The sequence below is a fragment of the Dendropsophus ebraccatus genome, chromosome 1 (assembly GCF_027789765.1).
Source record: "Dendropsophus ebraccatus isolate aDenEbr1 chromosome 1, aDenEbr1.pat, whole genome shotgun sequence".
Classification (NCBI taxonomy): domain Eukaryota; kingdom Metazoa; phylum Chordata; class Amphibia; order Anura; family Hylidae; genus Dendropsophus; species Dendropsophus ebraccatus.
The window spans coordinates 108,272,690-108,288,843 of record NC_091454.1 but is presented as its reverse complement, the minus strand read 5'-3'; the positions used below and the strand labels follow the sequence as shown (position 1 = coordinate 108,288,843).

At 37.7% G+C, this 16,154-nt stretch overlaps 1 protein-coding gene across 2 annotated transcripts in view; it reads left to right on the top strand.

Moving 5' to 3' along the window:
• The window catches only part of CADPS2 (calcium dependent secretion activator 2), a 424,688-nt gene extending 409,055 nt beyond the window's left edge, over positions 1 to 15,633 (top strand). For both annotated transcript variants that reach the window (XM_069976609.1, XM_069976601.1), the window contains 2 exons: positions 9,997 to 10,101; positions 15,009 to 15,633. In XM_069976609.1, coding sequence (XP_069832710.1) covers positions 9,997 to 10,101; positions 15,009 to 15,179 — 276 coding nt within the window. In that variant the 3' untranslated portion in view covers positions 15,180 to 15,633. The remainder of the gene's footprint in view (positions 1 to 9,996; positions 10,102 to 15,008) is intronic.
• The last annotated feature ends 521 nt before the right edge of the window (positions 15,634 to 16,154 follow it).

Below are 16,154 nucleotides of genomic sequence, written 5' to 3'. Positions count from 1 at the left end.
TCCATTTATAGTCTGTTCCTGGTTTTGGCTTAAAAAAATCTGTGAGATAAATCTCTCTGTGTAAATGCACCCTTAGATGTTATGCACCAGCTTTGTCAGGAGATCTGTGGGAGGGGAGTAGGCAGGGTGGGAGAACTGTGATGAAGAGCTGAGGTAAAGGAATGCATTTAGGGAATTGTAGTACTGAGCAAATGCTCCACTAGGAAGTACAGCCATACAGAACTAAGACCCCAAAACATTTGGATTAATGGTAGTTTCAGAATTGGGGTACACAGGTGAAATATGTTACATACCTCTGCAGCATGTTTATTTTTTTACCTTATGTCAGAGTACCCCTTCAAAGCGACTCTGTACCCCAGGACGTTATCGTTCTCACCAGCCTGGTCGGAACTCAAGGGAACGTGACATCAGCAGAACTTGCAGAGATGGCTCCTGGGATGTCACATCATTTGCTGTGCATATCTCTGCGCATAAGCCAGTAAATTAAAACAAGTAATTTAGTTATATATTGCATTTGGCTTTATGGGACAGTGTGCAAAAGTCAAATTTTGCCCGGACAACCACATTTACCCTGTTCAATCCCCACCCACAATCCAAGCTTGTTTCTTATAGGCTTCTATTACATGAATTGGGATGTTCGTCTCCAGCACATCCTGAATCTCACCCTGAAGCTGCAGAAAATCCTCACTTCCTGGTCCACTCTGTCTCCACTCCTCTGTCCTCCCTCTCCTTTCTTAGAACAAAGTAACATGATCTCTGTCTTTTCTGTTAACACCTCATCCGTAAACCCAAACAATAGCCTCTCATGAGCAGTATAGAGGAAAGGAGAAACTTGTTTAATTTCTCTTTCTCTAACCTATCTACCGAGATGAGTAGATAGGTAGATAATAGAGATGAGCGAACATCGAGCATGTCCATCCGAACCCGAACTTTTGGCATTTGATTAGCGGTGGCTGCTGAAGTTGGATAAAGCCCTAAGGCTATGTGGAAAACATGGATATAGTCATTGGCTGTATCCATGTTTTCCAGACAACCTTAGAGTTTTATCCAACTTCAGCAGCCCCAGCTAATCAAATGCTGATCGTTTGGGTTCGGATGGACTCAAACCCGAACCCGGTTTGCTCATCTCTAGTAGATAATTTTATATGTACAGAAGCAGATAGAGCCAGCAGTGAGCTGATACTAAAAGATGGCGTGGATAATTGGCAGTTGGCTGTGAGCTGCAATGCATGCTTGGACATGTTTCCTGGCCAGATGCCATGATGTAAAATGTTTTAATCTGGGGCTAGAAGCATAGTAGACAAGCAGGTAATGTGTCTGAAAAGGGGAACCTGTAAGACCCCTTTAAGTTTCCATCCTTGTGACTACTCAGTAAAAAGTACAGATAGTCATCTTAATGTTATAGCCAATGTATCAGGAACAGAAAATGTAGCAAAAAGTAAAAACATCATTCCAATCAGGGCATAAAATTAGTGTGTATAATGTTGTTGTTTTTTAACTCATTAACATCTGAATGTTATTTCAAAACATTTTTGACATGTCCCAGAGACATCAGATGAAAAAGAGGCACATAAGCATCCAATATCTTGCAACAATATCCAAGTGTTTGTTGCACAACCAGTTTCAACTCACAGGGTCTTTGTTAAGATATGCTTCATAAAGACCCTCTTTTTCAAGTTGAAACTTTGCATACCCCTGCAATATACACCTGGAGATTTCTGCAAAATTTTGGATGGTTTTCATCAGATTGATAACCAGCACCTGGGTTTGCTGATAATCCAGCTTGCATCCTCTGAATAACGATCGCATTTGAGCGATTATCGTTCTGTGTAAACACAGCAAACGATCAAGCGATGAGCGAAAAATCGTTTATTTTGATCTTTTAACATGTTCTCAAATCGTCGTTCATCGTTCGCTAAAAATTCGCAGATCGTTTCGTGTAAACAGTCTTTCAAAGGCTTAAGCGATCTTAAAAACGATCACATTAACGATCTTTCTTACAAATTTTCTTACGATTTTTCTGACGATTTATTCGTCTAAATGCTGATCGTTATAAAAACCAAATTGTTGCTTTAAAATCGTTAAACGATCGATTGGGCGAATTATCGCTCAGTGTAAACTCAGCATAAGTCTGGGTGCTATTGACTCATTTATTGGCATGTCATGCTTGATAAAGACCCTCTTTTTCATGTCGAACCTTTGCACACCTGTACCTAGTGTACCTTGTTCTAGTGATTGGGGTCTTAGTACCTGGAACCATGTAGATGATAGGTTTTGACATGTCTTATGCAAGATTTATTAAGAGGCACGTGCACACCTCTCAATAAGCCCAGTGAAACATACGGAGATATTCACTTTTCATATATTGGCATAGATAGTCACAATCATTTTTGCTTGCTTGCAGGTGTAAATAATGGTAAATCACGTGTTGGATGAGGCCAATGCCTTTAGTATATCTTTCAACAGTAAGGGTATGTGCACACTACTGCGCATCACCTGCTGTGGATTCTGCCGCTTGCCCTCAATAACACCCACACGCATCTCCGCCCGTGCCATAGACTCCGTTCTGTGCACAGGCGGATTCCGCCATCCGCCCAAGGAATGAACAGAATACAGCTTATGGCGTGAGCAGCAAAATCCACAGTGGGTGATCTGCCCGGATACCATAATGTGCACATACGATTGTGAAAGTCTTAAGACAACTCACTGGTTTTACTCATCATGAAATGTTTCCTGTGTGGCTCATTGGTAACGAGACACCTTTTTATAGGCCATCAGTACCAGCTGATATTATTGGTCCCTAAGTGGCCAGATAGCATTCTCATTACTGATAGATTTTAGCTGGTGTCATGACTTTCATGTGTTCAATACTTTTTCCATGTGTCAGTTATTAAACAAAACTTAATTTGCCTTTGGAGATTGGATGGGTTGGTGTAAATTTTATGTCAATAGCACCTTTAGAAATATATTTACTGCTATATATAAATATATATAATTTATATATATAGAATTGGTGATGTGTTCAATATTTATTTCACCTGCTGTAATTACCAGTGCATAATTCCTGTGCATAATAGTATCCACAGGCATTTTGGAATACCAAATGTGTTCTTTAATAGCCATAATTACAGTGTAGTCTTGGCATTGCTTCTTCGGACCCAGAAAGCCTATGTAACATAACCCTCAGCAATATAGAAATGTTGACATGGAGGTCACATTAAGCCAATTGAAAGAACCCCCTCCCCTAATTGACTCATTAAGCATTTATTGTGGTGTTCCAAGTGGTAAATAGCTGTAATTGAACATTTCTCCAATCCCTCCATCCCTCAGCTGACGTTTGTGAGCTTATGTATTTCCGTGGTTAGGTTGTAAAGGCTGATCTTCTTCTGCAGTTTAAATGGACAGGCTACATTGCATCATTTAGGTAAAGTCCGGCCATTTTTAAAGACAGGAAGGCGGCAGGGGCGGGGGATGCAATAACGATTCCTAACTTATCTCTCCTTGTGCCCCTGGTAAGCGGCGGGACCAACCTCGGGACCCCCACCAGAAAGCATCCCCCCTACTTGGGATGACGTCATGACTCGGGGGGGAAATGCCTGTCCCTGATGATGGACAGCCCGCTCAGCCAATCAGTGACTGGAGCGGTGTTCCTGACCCAGTCACTGACTGGCTGCCCTTCCCTTTTATTTAAAAAAAACAAAACAGACTTCTCGTTTATTTGTTGCACACATTATGATTATTCATTAAGGAATTTAAAATTAAAAAATAAAGCTCCTTTCGGTTTGATTTTTGAGCTGTTAGCAAGCAGTTTTTTTTTTAACTATTTTATTACTCAACCAACAGTTTTAAATATTATGTGAATATAGAGCCTGTAGGTTGGTCAATAATTAAGATCTAATAAACCCAATCTGAGTTCATTTTATTCCATTACGGGATGCAACAAGTCAATATACTGCACAATATTCAGTATGTCTGTTGGAATAATGACTGAAAAGTATGTGCATTTATGAGCAAGTACCTTGAAATGTGATCTCTGCACAGAATTATCATTTGGCACAGCCCCAGAAATACGCATCTTAGCATGATGCACCTGGCCATGTGTGTCAGGTCTGGTAGAATCTGCTAATTAACATTACAGGCTTAAACAGGCACCTCGTCTGGCAGGATAGTTAGTAGCCTGTTGGTGCTCAGCGGGTTTTGGTAGTGCTTCTTATTTTTCTATCCTAATGGTCTACTGCCCACCTAATTTTGCCTTATTGTCAGCCACTATTTACCACAGCTTGAAGCCCTCCCAGGAGGCTAAATTATTATCAAAGGATTAGGGAGATGTAGCCTTACAACTCTGACATTTCTGATTACTTGTCTAAGCCAGAACGCTAATTAGCTGTGACTAATCAAGAAAAATGTTCTTGCCATAGAAAACCATTTAAAAGACATGAGAAAAGTAGAACAGCAATTCAAAAGCAAAAGTAATGCTCAGATTTGCTGACAGTTGTTAGGTTTCCACCCAAGCCTTTTAGCACTCCTTTAATTATGCAAAGAACTGTGTTTTCTTCCGAAAAACTAAGAACTACTTGAGTCAAAGAACTGATTGTTTTTATATGTTTACCTTTAAACAACAAATTGATATTTTTAAGGCTTTTTACAGAGGTTGAGTCTGAGTTGGGTGGTTTGGTATAACTTTACACATTCAGAGATTCTTCTCAATGAGATTTTTTTTTAAGAATATTTATTTATTGATAACATTTAATTTTGCTTTTACATGCAAAAATATGGTTTATTTCTTCCATAAGGCCCGTGCTATGTCACTTTAACAGAATGAGACATGTCTGACCTTTAGACAAGAAAAGACTTACAGAAACACATACTTTTTTGAATTATTAAAAATGTCCAAAACCCATGCCACCCATATGAGAAAGTGATTTGTAAATAAAACTACTGTATACCACACATACAGTATAGAAGTAATACATGCTACCAGTTGATGTCTTTCATATCACTTGCGACTCACTCTTATTTGAAAACACATTGATATGCACTTGTATATTAAATATGATTGTCAACAAAAAAGTCCTTTTCCTTATGTAATATTACTGCGTGTGGATGTTGTGAAGGGGGTATATCCATTTGAGACTCCACTCTATTAGCTGAAGCATAAAGCTGCTATCAAAGGCTCTCACTTTGACAAGCTTATTGGCCACCTATTACATTGTAAGCAATTCTTTTGTATAGCCAGCCATGAATATCCCCCAAGATGTCAGCTGTTTATGTGAGGAAAGGGGTTATTTGCAAACTACAAACTGCCCTGAATTGCAGAAAGCAGATTTGTGTATCATAGGCACGTATAGGAATAGGAATATAAGTTTCTCAGAACTATTTTTTATGAATTTGTTATTCAATCAACCATCTAATATGTCTTGCGAAGTATTTCCAAGGTTCAGACACATAATATATACTGTGTTTGCTGGTTGCCCACACACATACACTGCTCTTACAAGTAGACAAGTGCGGCAATTGACTTCATTTATTGCTCATTGCAGTGTGATTATGTGTAAACATTCCTTGCCTCCATCCATAGTTTGAGACTCATAGTTTGTACATGTCTGAGCTTATATACAGAGCATTTGCTAAGGAGGACAAAAGCTGTCATATAAGATCAGAGACCATCATCCGTCTAGGAAGAAAAAAAGATAACAGAAGCTTTGATGTGTTTATGTGCCCTAATACATTTCGGCAGCCATAAAGAATTATTTGAAATAGGTTTTTCATGCTGTACTTACATTAATGTTTTTTTTGTTTGTTTGTTTTTTTATTGAAGGGTAAAATTGTCTTTTGTCTAACTAAATACATTGGCATATTTTCATCAACACATTTTAGCAATACATCAACGTAGTACAAATGTAAGATGATATAGTTGATTACAAAGAAAAAATATTGTTATCTTTAGTGCATCTGCCATAAACAATGATATATGTGTAAATTTTTTCCAACTGCGATACAGTTTTGTTTTTTTTTCCCGCAATTTTTTTTATATTTATTTTTTGCAATTTAAAAGGGAAGTAGCATAAAAAATAAAAAAGAAAGACAGGCAGGGGGGTGGAGGAACTTAATAAACAATGTATGCTTACCAGTCCCCATGCCTCCGTAGCGCTGCTCCTGGGTCTTGCTGCAAGCTGTCATTTTCAGCTGTAATCTGAGTAGGTTACGTACCCGACTCTTCCATCTGCAACGTCACGGCTTGGCTAAGTGAGAGTGCCAGCTTAGCCAGTCAGTGACTGGGGTGGTGTTACTCCTCAGTCCCTGATTGGCTGAGCAGACATTCGCTTAGTTGGGTACATTATATTGTAGCTGGAAGAGCTTCAGGTGGCTGACCCAGGAGCGGCGCTGTGGGGTACGAAAATAGGTAAGTATCATTTTTTATTTTTTCTGCTCCAGCCTTTTCACTTTTTTTTTTTATTTTCATTGGAATTCTCCTTCACCTTGTAATCAAGCTTCCATTGGTTGTTTGCACCACATACTGAAAATGTTGTACATCTGTTACCTGTCATTAAGATGATTGTAAATAGGCAGTGGTTGTGAAATATTAAGAGCTGCTTGCATATATATATATATATATATATATATATATGTTATATTTGCACTGTCGATTGAGTGCTGCAGATTTAATACTACTTTAGGCTGCGTTCACACTACGTATATTTCAGTCAGTAGATTTCAGTCAGTATTGCAACCAAAACCAGGAGTGGATTAAAAACACAGAAAGGATCTGTTCACACAATGGTGAAATTGAGCGGATGGCCGCCATATAACAGTAAATAACTGCCATTATTTCAATATAACAGCCGTTGTTCTAAAATAACAGCAAATATTTGCCATTAAATGGCGGCCATCCACTCAATTTCAACATTGTGTGAACAGATCCTTTCTGTGTTTTTAATCTACTCCTGGTTTTGGTTGCAATACTGACTGAAATATACTGGCTGAAATATACATATACTGACTGAAATATACGTAGTGTGAACGCAGCCCCAGGGTAGAAAATGTGCTGTGCAAATCTGCATTTGTACTCAATAATACTTCTCTCCTCTTGCAGATATGCGAATGATCCTGACTACAGATATGTAACAGCTCCTAATCACAGCTTTCTATAACGGTCTAATAAAACCTTCACAGCTTTCAGAAGTCACATAAACATCAACATGATTGCCATGTGACTTGATGAGGAGTTGCAAGCATTACATTAGAACCTTAATCATCCCTGCATTGCAGAATACATGTTTTTTCACACACCGAAAAGCTAAGGCACTCCTCTCCGAATAAGTGCTGCATGTCACCCAGTCGTTCTAAACACGCCGCAGTCTGCCACTGATAAGATGCTAAATGTGAAATGGCCTTGTTTAGTTTTTTAGGTAGGCAGTGGAGCAGAGGAATTCCTTTGCCGTGTTCTTTATACGTATACAAGGGGAGAAAAGCATGGTATGTTGCTAAATCTCTTTTCATGGGCACTAGAAAGAAACAACTCAAATCCTTGTTAGAAAATTGCAGAGTCTGGCAGTGACAAAGAGCTCATGCTTGTTCTATTGTTGCTTCCCCTGTGTCCTGAGAGTGGAGCCCTTTACAGCTGTGTGGATCCAGCCTGGCTCAGATGTACTACTTTAAGAGAGGAGGCTTGTCAATTTCTGGTCACAATAGACAGAGAGTTTTTCAGTGCCTGTTGCAGTGCCGAGCACAGTTGGGGATCAATGCTAGCCATTCAGACTGCACCCTTTTCCATGGCTTTGATTTGTTAATTCAAGATTAAAGGTCCACCAAGGGGGTTTAGAGTGTTTAGGAAAGCTGATGAACTGTTTAAGAAAGCTGATGAACTGAGAGCGTTCGTAGTCTTGGTGTGGCAATTCCATAGTTGGTGGCAACTATTGGCTCTGAGGGAGCTGTGTCCTTGTTGACCCATGTGTTATTAAAATGCACAAGCGCTGCGTTTCTCAATATTTCAGCCCTATTTCATTGTCAATACCACCTTCTGAGCCGTTCAGCTTGTTGGTTGCTCTAAAGATTCTCTTAGATTGGGTTTGAAAACTTCACCTTAAACACTAGATTAGACTGATGTTCTGTTTTCCGTGCTCCTGTTGATTTGTTGAACCTTTGCAGGGCTGGAAAGCAAGTAGCAGCTTGATGGGGAGACAGGCTGCTAATATGATTTACCAGTCTACAGTCATGCACAATAAGTGTGAATAAATACAAGGGTCTCACAGAATCAACCCTAGCTTTTCCTTTCCTCTTATTTTTACTTGTCAGGAAAATAATGCATGCCCTTACAGGAGCTTGATGTGCTATGAATAAGATATAAAACAATACCATTTTCTTTTTTTCTCTCTCTTCTTTTTACTGTCAAATACATTGTCTGAGGGCGATGAGTGTTGTTCAGACAGTATGGCAGAGATTCCTTGGGTTTCTCCATTATGTGATTGTAAAATTGCTGCTAAACATTTAACCGATTGTTTACTGTCAGTATAAAGCAATTACCAACAGGACTTTAGGTATACTGTACATTAAAACGTAATATGTTGTCTTAATCCTTTTAATCCTTAATCATTTTATAGGTGACATCACAGATTTTCTCCTACTTCTTATATTTTCTGTCACATTCAGCTGCTTCTTAAAGATATTGTGCAAACATAATCATTATATAGAAAAAAAAATAATGAGACAAAATAAAAAATGTAAGGGAAAAAATGTGAAAAAATTACGTCATTACATGAATAAATGTACTGTCTGCTAGAATGCGATGTAATATGTAACAGTATTGATCTGCTGGGGAAAGCATACATGCTTATTATGCTGATACAGATATGCATACATTTCAGCAATTCATCCATCAAAAAACATTGCAGAGGATTGTCTTACTTTTCAAACACTGCATCATATATAGACTCTCTGTTTTATGTCTATTTTAGGACATTTAGTTATCTGCAGATACACATGCAAACATATTCTGGATTTTATAGCGAGAGCCGTTAAGTTACAGAAAGCAACGCAGCGCGAATTTTACACTCTATTTTAATGCACATTTTTGTTCATCTTCCGTATGAAGACACAATGTTTTTCCTATTTACACTTCTCGACACATTCATAAGAAACAGGAAATTACTTTAGGAAAGGACTTAAACCCTTCTCCTGTGGAGAGACTCCCTAAGAACAGGGCAGGAACAGGAGATCTCAATAAATGTAATCTCTTACTTCTTAACAGGATCACATCTTTCACTTTTCCAGTTTAACTAAAAGGCTTTTGTTCAACATTTAGAACAAAGTGAACATAGGAGTCTTCTAGAGTTTATCTCCGATTTAAACCACAATGCAATGGCCCCATATTGTTATACCTCTGCATGTTCGTAGATCAATAGATAAGTATGTTGATCCACAAATATAGAGGTAGGATAGATTGATATAGAGAGAAGAAGAAATAGCTATGTAGTGGTAAATTCACAGGTAGATAGGTATGTAGAGAGAGGTTATAGAAGGGGAATAGGCTATTAATGAAGGCATTTGTTTACATTGATCATCATGATTTGTTCAGTGACTACATAGTTAACTGTGTGTGTGTGTGTGTGTGTCCGCCCTATAATCAATACAATCTAGTAACTACAGGTCATCCTCGCCTTTGTTCATATTTATTTAAGTGCTTGTGTTTTCTGCCCTCATAGCTTCAACAGCAGTAGCTTTTAATATCCATCTTTGACTAATGTTGGCTGCAAAGTGCAAAACAGTTTTTTAATGAATGTTACAGCTTGGAAGCAGAACAGTTAGTGCTAATTCACATAAAGAACAATCCAGGTCAGGTTGCTTGATTTCCTGGCGAAACATACAGTTCTCTTATCAGGAAATTATAGCATTATTGACTTCAAGTGCTGGCCTGTCATCATTTCAGAGTGTTTCATTAGCAGTCATTACCGTATCTGTTAAATGAATACTGCAGAGTCTTTTGCTTTCTTTTTGCAGCTATGGTATAGCAGTTCTGTTAAAGTCATATGTGTGTGGCTGGCTGACCGATTAGACCTTCAACTCCATGTGTATCAGTTAAAAACCATCATCAAGATTGTGAAGGTAAGTTATTTACAATGTGCCAAATGTCTTATTTTTTCCCCACCTTTGTGTTACTATTTAGCTCATTAAAGTGAGTTAGTATTGGTGTGCTCCTCTTATGAAATGTGTAATTAATACCATGGGCCGTGGCATATATATGCAATAACCCATGGCAGCCAATTAAATACTAGGATTATTACAGACAGCTACTCAGTCAGCTAGTTTCATATTGATTTGTGCAAGATTTACCAAAGATATCTGAATGGCGTTTTCCTGTGTGCACAGTATGGAATTGTCACATAATGACTCCAATTTGACTATCACAAGCTGCTTAACCAACTCATGGATGGGGAGTATTCAGCTTATTACAATCAGCTCAATGATTTTTCTTTTTCTTTGGAGAATGTGTAGAAACAAGAAGATAAACATGTTATTGTTCCATTATATATGCCACTGGTTTTAATTTGCTTAACTGTTTAGTTTGTTTTTACCAATTATATCAAAATGAAATACCAGATTCTTTAGAGGCCTAATGGGTGGCCAATACAATGGTAAAATGCTGCACATAGAGGGAAAGGAATTTTGGGCACGCAGACTGGATTTAGGGCCAGATACTAATAATAATCACCTGTTAATTTGAAGAGAACCTTTATAAAGTTCAAATAACATCTGACTGCAAAAGTCTTTTAACATGTCCTGCATCCATTCCGTCCCTTGGTTGAACTTAATGGACATGTCTTTTTAACCTTGCTCACTTACTATGTCATTTATTTCTTTGCAAAGTTTATTACTAGTACTACATTTTGCTGAATGGCTACCAAATGCCTTACACAAAAGAAGGTTTGAATTTTCCTCATTAAAAAAAAAAAGTGTTTTGATGATCATTTCAAAATGCATTTTTTTTATTTTTCATGGCAGATTTATAGTAAATGTGTTTTTTTTTAATAAAGACATAGAGGGCCTTATGTCTGAGAAAGGATTGTGTTGACCTTAGCTGCCCAACACCAATTTGCTTGTTTCTGTCACACAACTCTGGTGACTTTTATTCCGGTACAGTTTGGTACAGGAGCCCTAAACACTTTAAGATCCCATGTATCCAGAGATTTGACTATAAAACATTGTTATTATATCAAAAAGGCATGGTAGAAATCAGGTGGCTGGTAATGGCTACCATGTTCAAATCCGCTGCTTTAGTTGGCATGGTTTTTTGGATGAAATTCAATTTTTGATACCTTCATCATTCTTGTATACAAAATGTATTGCTTTTACAAAGACATCTCTGCAATCTTTATAAACAGGTTTAGCTCTTAAATACATTTGGAGTTGTGGTTGTTAATGCAGAGAAACTCTATGTAATTATTGTTTGAAAACAACAGCATTGTAGGAACAACATTTTGCAGTTAGTTTCATGTGCTAGTGCTGTGAAATATTGAAATGTTCATTTTACAACACTGATGAATTTATGTTAAGGAGAGAAAGTATCAATGTGATTGGAAAAAATTGGAATTGGAATAATTTTTTGTGGTGTTTGGCTTAACACTGGTAGGCTATGTTCAGACACTGTCTTTTTTGGCCGTTTGATGCCGTCATTTTTAGTCCAAATAATTGGTGTTATTTTACGACAACCATTATTTACACAATTGCAGCCGCTATTTGGACTCAAAACAACAACCACCCTAAAAGACAGTCGTCAAACGGCCAAAAAGGGACTGTGTGTGCACACATTACACATTTTCCTGCATCACATTTTATAGTGAAAAGCATGGATTAAAATGTTATCAGTAAAAAATGAGATAACTGACTACCAGCGCTAGTGAATCAGTCAGGCTGTTTAGTTGTGCCTTTTAGGGTCAGTTGCTTTTGTTAGACAACCCTGTAAGAAATGTAAAAAAATAAAGATTGTTTGATTTTAAGAACTATTGAGACATTAGTTAGAAAGAATCATGGTATTTGTCGACTTGTGTGGCTTTTTATATGCAATGACTATATTTTTCTATGGTTTGTATCAGTCATCTTTTTAGATATCAGTCTTTAGAACATAATGCATAACAACTAAAGATGAAAACATTTATTTTTAACAGAAAATGTTTTGGACATTTTAAGTGTATAAATAGAAGTCTGCACTTTATGGCTATGCTCCCATGACATCTTTTCTTTATTTTTTTTTAAATGATGTCTGTCATTTTGGGGTCAAAATGAGGGACATCATTTTGTTGTCTGGCCGCTCATCAATGCAATGACGGCTGTTGGTACATTACTCTAGTTTAGGTGGACTAATTGGCCTTTGGGTGTGTCTTGAATTGAAAGTTGTAAAAAGACGGTGAAAAAAATAAGAACTGTGTGTGAACAACTAAAAAAATAATGTCCTTTATTTGCAGAAGACATTCAAAAATAATTGTCATGATCATTATTTTGATGTCCACGCAGACATGTCATTTAATACATTGTGTACATTGGGCGGACGTCATTACATTGACTTCAATGCATTCCACGCAGGACAATTAAAATGCTGCAAGAACTGACGTCTTTTTAAAAAGAAAAAGTGGCTGCCTTTTCATTTTTTTTTTCACTTAGTATGAACATAAGATCCTAATGCTGCGTTTACACGGAACAATTATCATGCAAATTTGCATGATAACGATTGAATTCGAATGATAATCGTACGTGTAAACGCATCGAACGATCAAGCGACGAGCGAGAAATCGCTAATTTTGATCTTTGAACATGTTCTCAAATCGTCGTTGGTCGTTCACAAAACATTCGCAGATCGTTCCGTGTAAACAGTCGTTCACCGATTTAACCTATGTGCGAGATAGGCTTAAGCGATCGCAAAACGATCCCAAAACGATTTTTCCGTACAATATATAATTCTGTCTTAACGCTGATCGTTATTAAAAAAAATCGTTACTTTGAAATCGTTAATCGGACAATCGGGCAAATTATCGCTCTGTGTAAACCCAGCATAAGAGTGAGAATTGCAGTAAATTGATCAGAATTATAAATTTGATACAGCTTGCTGGACCTGTTAGAAATGTTTCCCCTTCCTACACTATTTTACCAATATTTGCTTTTAAATGTGGGATTATAGCAGCATAAGGCGGCAATCTATCGATAATGACGGCTGCAAATAATGATCATGATACTTATTTGCGGCTTTCATTATCAATAGATGGCCGCCTTTTGCCATTAAAATCCCACAGTGGGTCTTGTTCATATGGCGTTTTTGTCCACACGTCGGGCTGCACTTCGGAAATCATTGAGAAAAGGATGCTGCCGTGCAGCCCGACGTTCGGTCGACGGCCATATTGACTTAAATGAGCAGGACGAAGTCATTATGTGACAACGTTCTGCTTATTTGCTGGACGTACACGGCTTTTGTGCAGGACTCAAAAGCGTAGTCGACCACCTTTAGGGTAGCTTCACACGTACCATATTGCAGCAGATTTCATGCTGCAATTTCTGCAGCGAATTTCCCTGCAGTACTGGGTACTGTCATTTTCAATGGCTTTACGCGTCTTGTCACTGCAAGAATGTAAAGCCCCTTCCCACTTAACCCACCGCTGCCAGGATAATATGTTACCTGCTCTCGCTCTGGTTGCTTCTCAGGCTTCCAACTCCCTTGCGTCCCACCCAGCCAATTAATGCGCTGTCCCGCTGCAGCCACTGATTGACTGAGCGGGACCCTAGCGAGCTTGGAGTCTGAGAAGCAGACAGGAGGTGGCCAGGTAACATATTAGCCCAGCAGCTGTGGCTTAAGTGGGAAGGGGCTTTACATTCTTGCAGCAGAATGAAAAATCCACTGCGAGTATGTTAAGCCATAGAAAATAACAGTATCGGGTATCACAGCGGATTTTGCTGCAGAACTCGCACCATGAAATCCGCTACGATACACTACGTGTAAAGACACCCTAAAACAGATAATAAATGAACTTCTGGTTTCTTGTAAAAGCATGACACCTACTGTTACTATCCCCTTGCCTCAAGGAAATTACACAGAATTCGATTAATAATTCAAAATATAATATTGATTTTAATTAATGTGCTTTCTTATTATTACAGTGGTGTAATTGGTAGAAGGGAATGGTGATTCTAGGTGTTACACTTTACTGTGTTTGAACTCTTTGAGGTGTAGGTGTACTGTATTTTCTTATTAAAACAGATGGAAGTTATTTTCCATGTGAACATGATATCAGGGTTAAACATTTATCCATAGCATGACAGCAGGCTTAAAGAAATAAGACCCCCACCACACACTTTCCAAACTTTTCCAATGGTAGGTGTATTTGTTATACTTTATATTTTCTACGGTACATCACACGTGTATAATATTTCCAAATGGATCAAAGTAAGTCAGACAGATTAATGTTTCATCATGGAATAAAATTTTATGCAAATGTGAAAAATATGTATGGAAGCTTTGGATGCTTAGATAAGTTTTGTTGTTGTTTATAAGTAAGGAGACATAAACACTTGGCTGTCACTTCAAAAGGAGCCTAGCAGAGCAAACATGGCCATGCGGCAAACATGTCAGTGTTACAGAACATTTCTAGACATTTAGATTCCTTGGGTTCTCCTATAGGAGAATGTACTGTGCTGTCATATGGGAGATGAAATCTCTAGCCGCATGATATCCATAACTGCTTATTGTGCAATGTATGGTACTTGATAGAAAAGGTAAGTTTTTAATGTTAGATCTAGATTACTGTAACAATGCTATAAATCAGTGTCCATCCATTTATGTTGCCCCTGCTCTTAGAAGCAGTACATGTGTTCTGTTACTGTCAGGTGGGTTTATATACAAACATCTCTTTTTACTCGTCTTCTAAATGTCACTCTGGACACTGTAAATATAGCGAGAAATGTGATGTAAACATGCTATGACATGCGAGTCAAATGTGTGATACTATTTCCGCTCTTATTTCTCACAGAAAACCTACAGAGACTTCAGGCTGCAGGGAGTGCTGGATGGCACATTAAATAATAAGACATATGAGACTATTCACAACCGTTTAACTATGGAAGAAGCTACAATGTCTGTGTCTGATAGGGGAGGACTCCAGGGGATTTCTATGAAGGACAGCGATGATGAAGAAGAGTGACGGCTCAGTATTTCCATTTTTATCCTGGTCAATTTACCTTACTTTTCTTTGTAAATATTTTACCTTATACATTACACTCCTGTTCTTTGCTATATCCAGTTTACTAGTGCAATTTAATAGCCAAGGAAGTTTAGTAATGATAAGATATGAGGACATTAGTGTACTGCTGTTAGTGCCATACAGATTATTGTGTCCTGTCTTTAATAGGAGAAATGTGCCTCTCCAGAAAAGATGCAAATATGCTATTATTATACCTATGTTGTGCCCGATCAGTGCTTTACCCTGCACTGCTTCATTCTTTGTATGATGTTTTATTAGTGTTTTTACTGATTTAAAAATTGGTAGGGGCCATCATAAAAATCTCTACTTATTTTTCCAATTCCATCAACCCATTGGTTCTGATGATTTTGTAACTATATACAGTAATATTCAATAAAGTTTGATAACCTGTTTACATATGTAGCTCCCACATTTTTTGGAGTTGTTTTTTTTTAAGAATTGTGAGGATCAAAATATAACAGGTAATGTGTAAGAATACATTAAAAAAGTGCATCACATTAACTTCACAAATGGGCAATAATGTCGTCATTTACATTTATCAAAACAGGGCTATCTCAAGAGCATTTCACGTACAGGGTGGATATCCAAATGTGTTTACATTTGTGAAGCAAACATGAATAATACTGCCATGATAACTGGACTGGTCTGCTCAAATATATCTATTATTGGTCATTTATTTTCTGCTTCAGTTGACCGCAAATGCATCAGTTATCATAAGGCTCTTTCCTCATTTTTTTGGCAAAATTATTTATTGCCATTGTGATAAGTCAATAAAGGACAATGGAGCAGATTTACTGTACTGTTTGAAAAAAACTGAATTTTGACTTGAGCTTGTCATGCAACACGTTTAAAGATTCACTATCATATTTTTTTTTTTTTTTTTTTTGCAGAAATCAATAGTCCAGGCGATTTTAA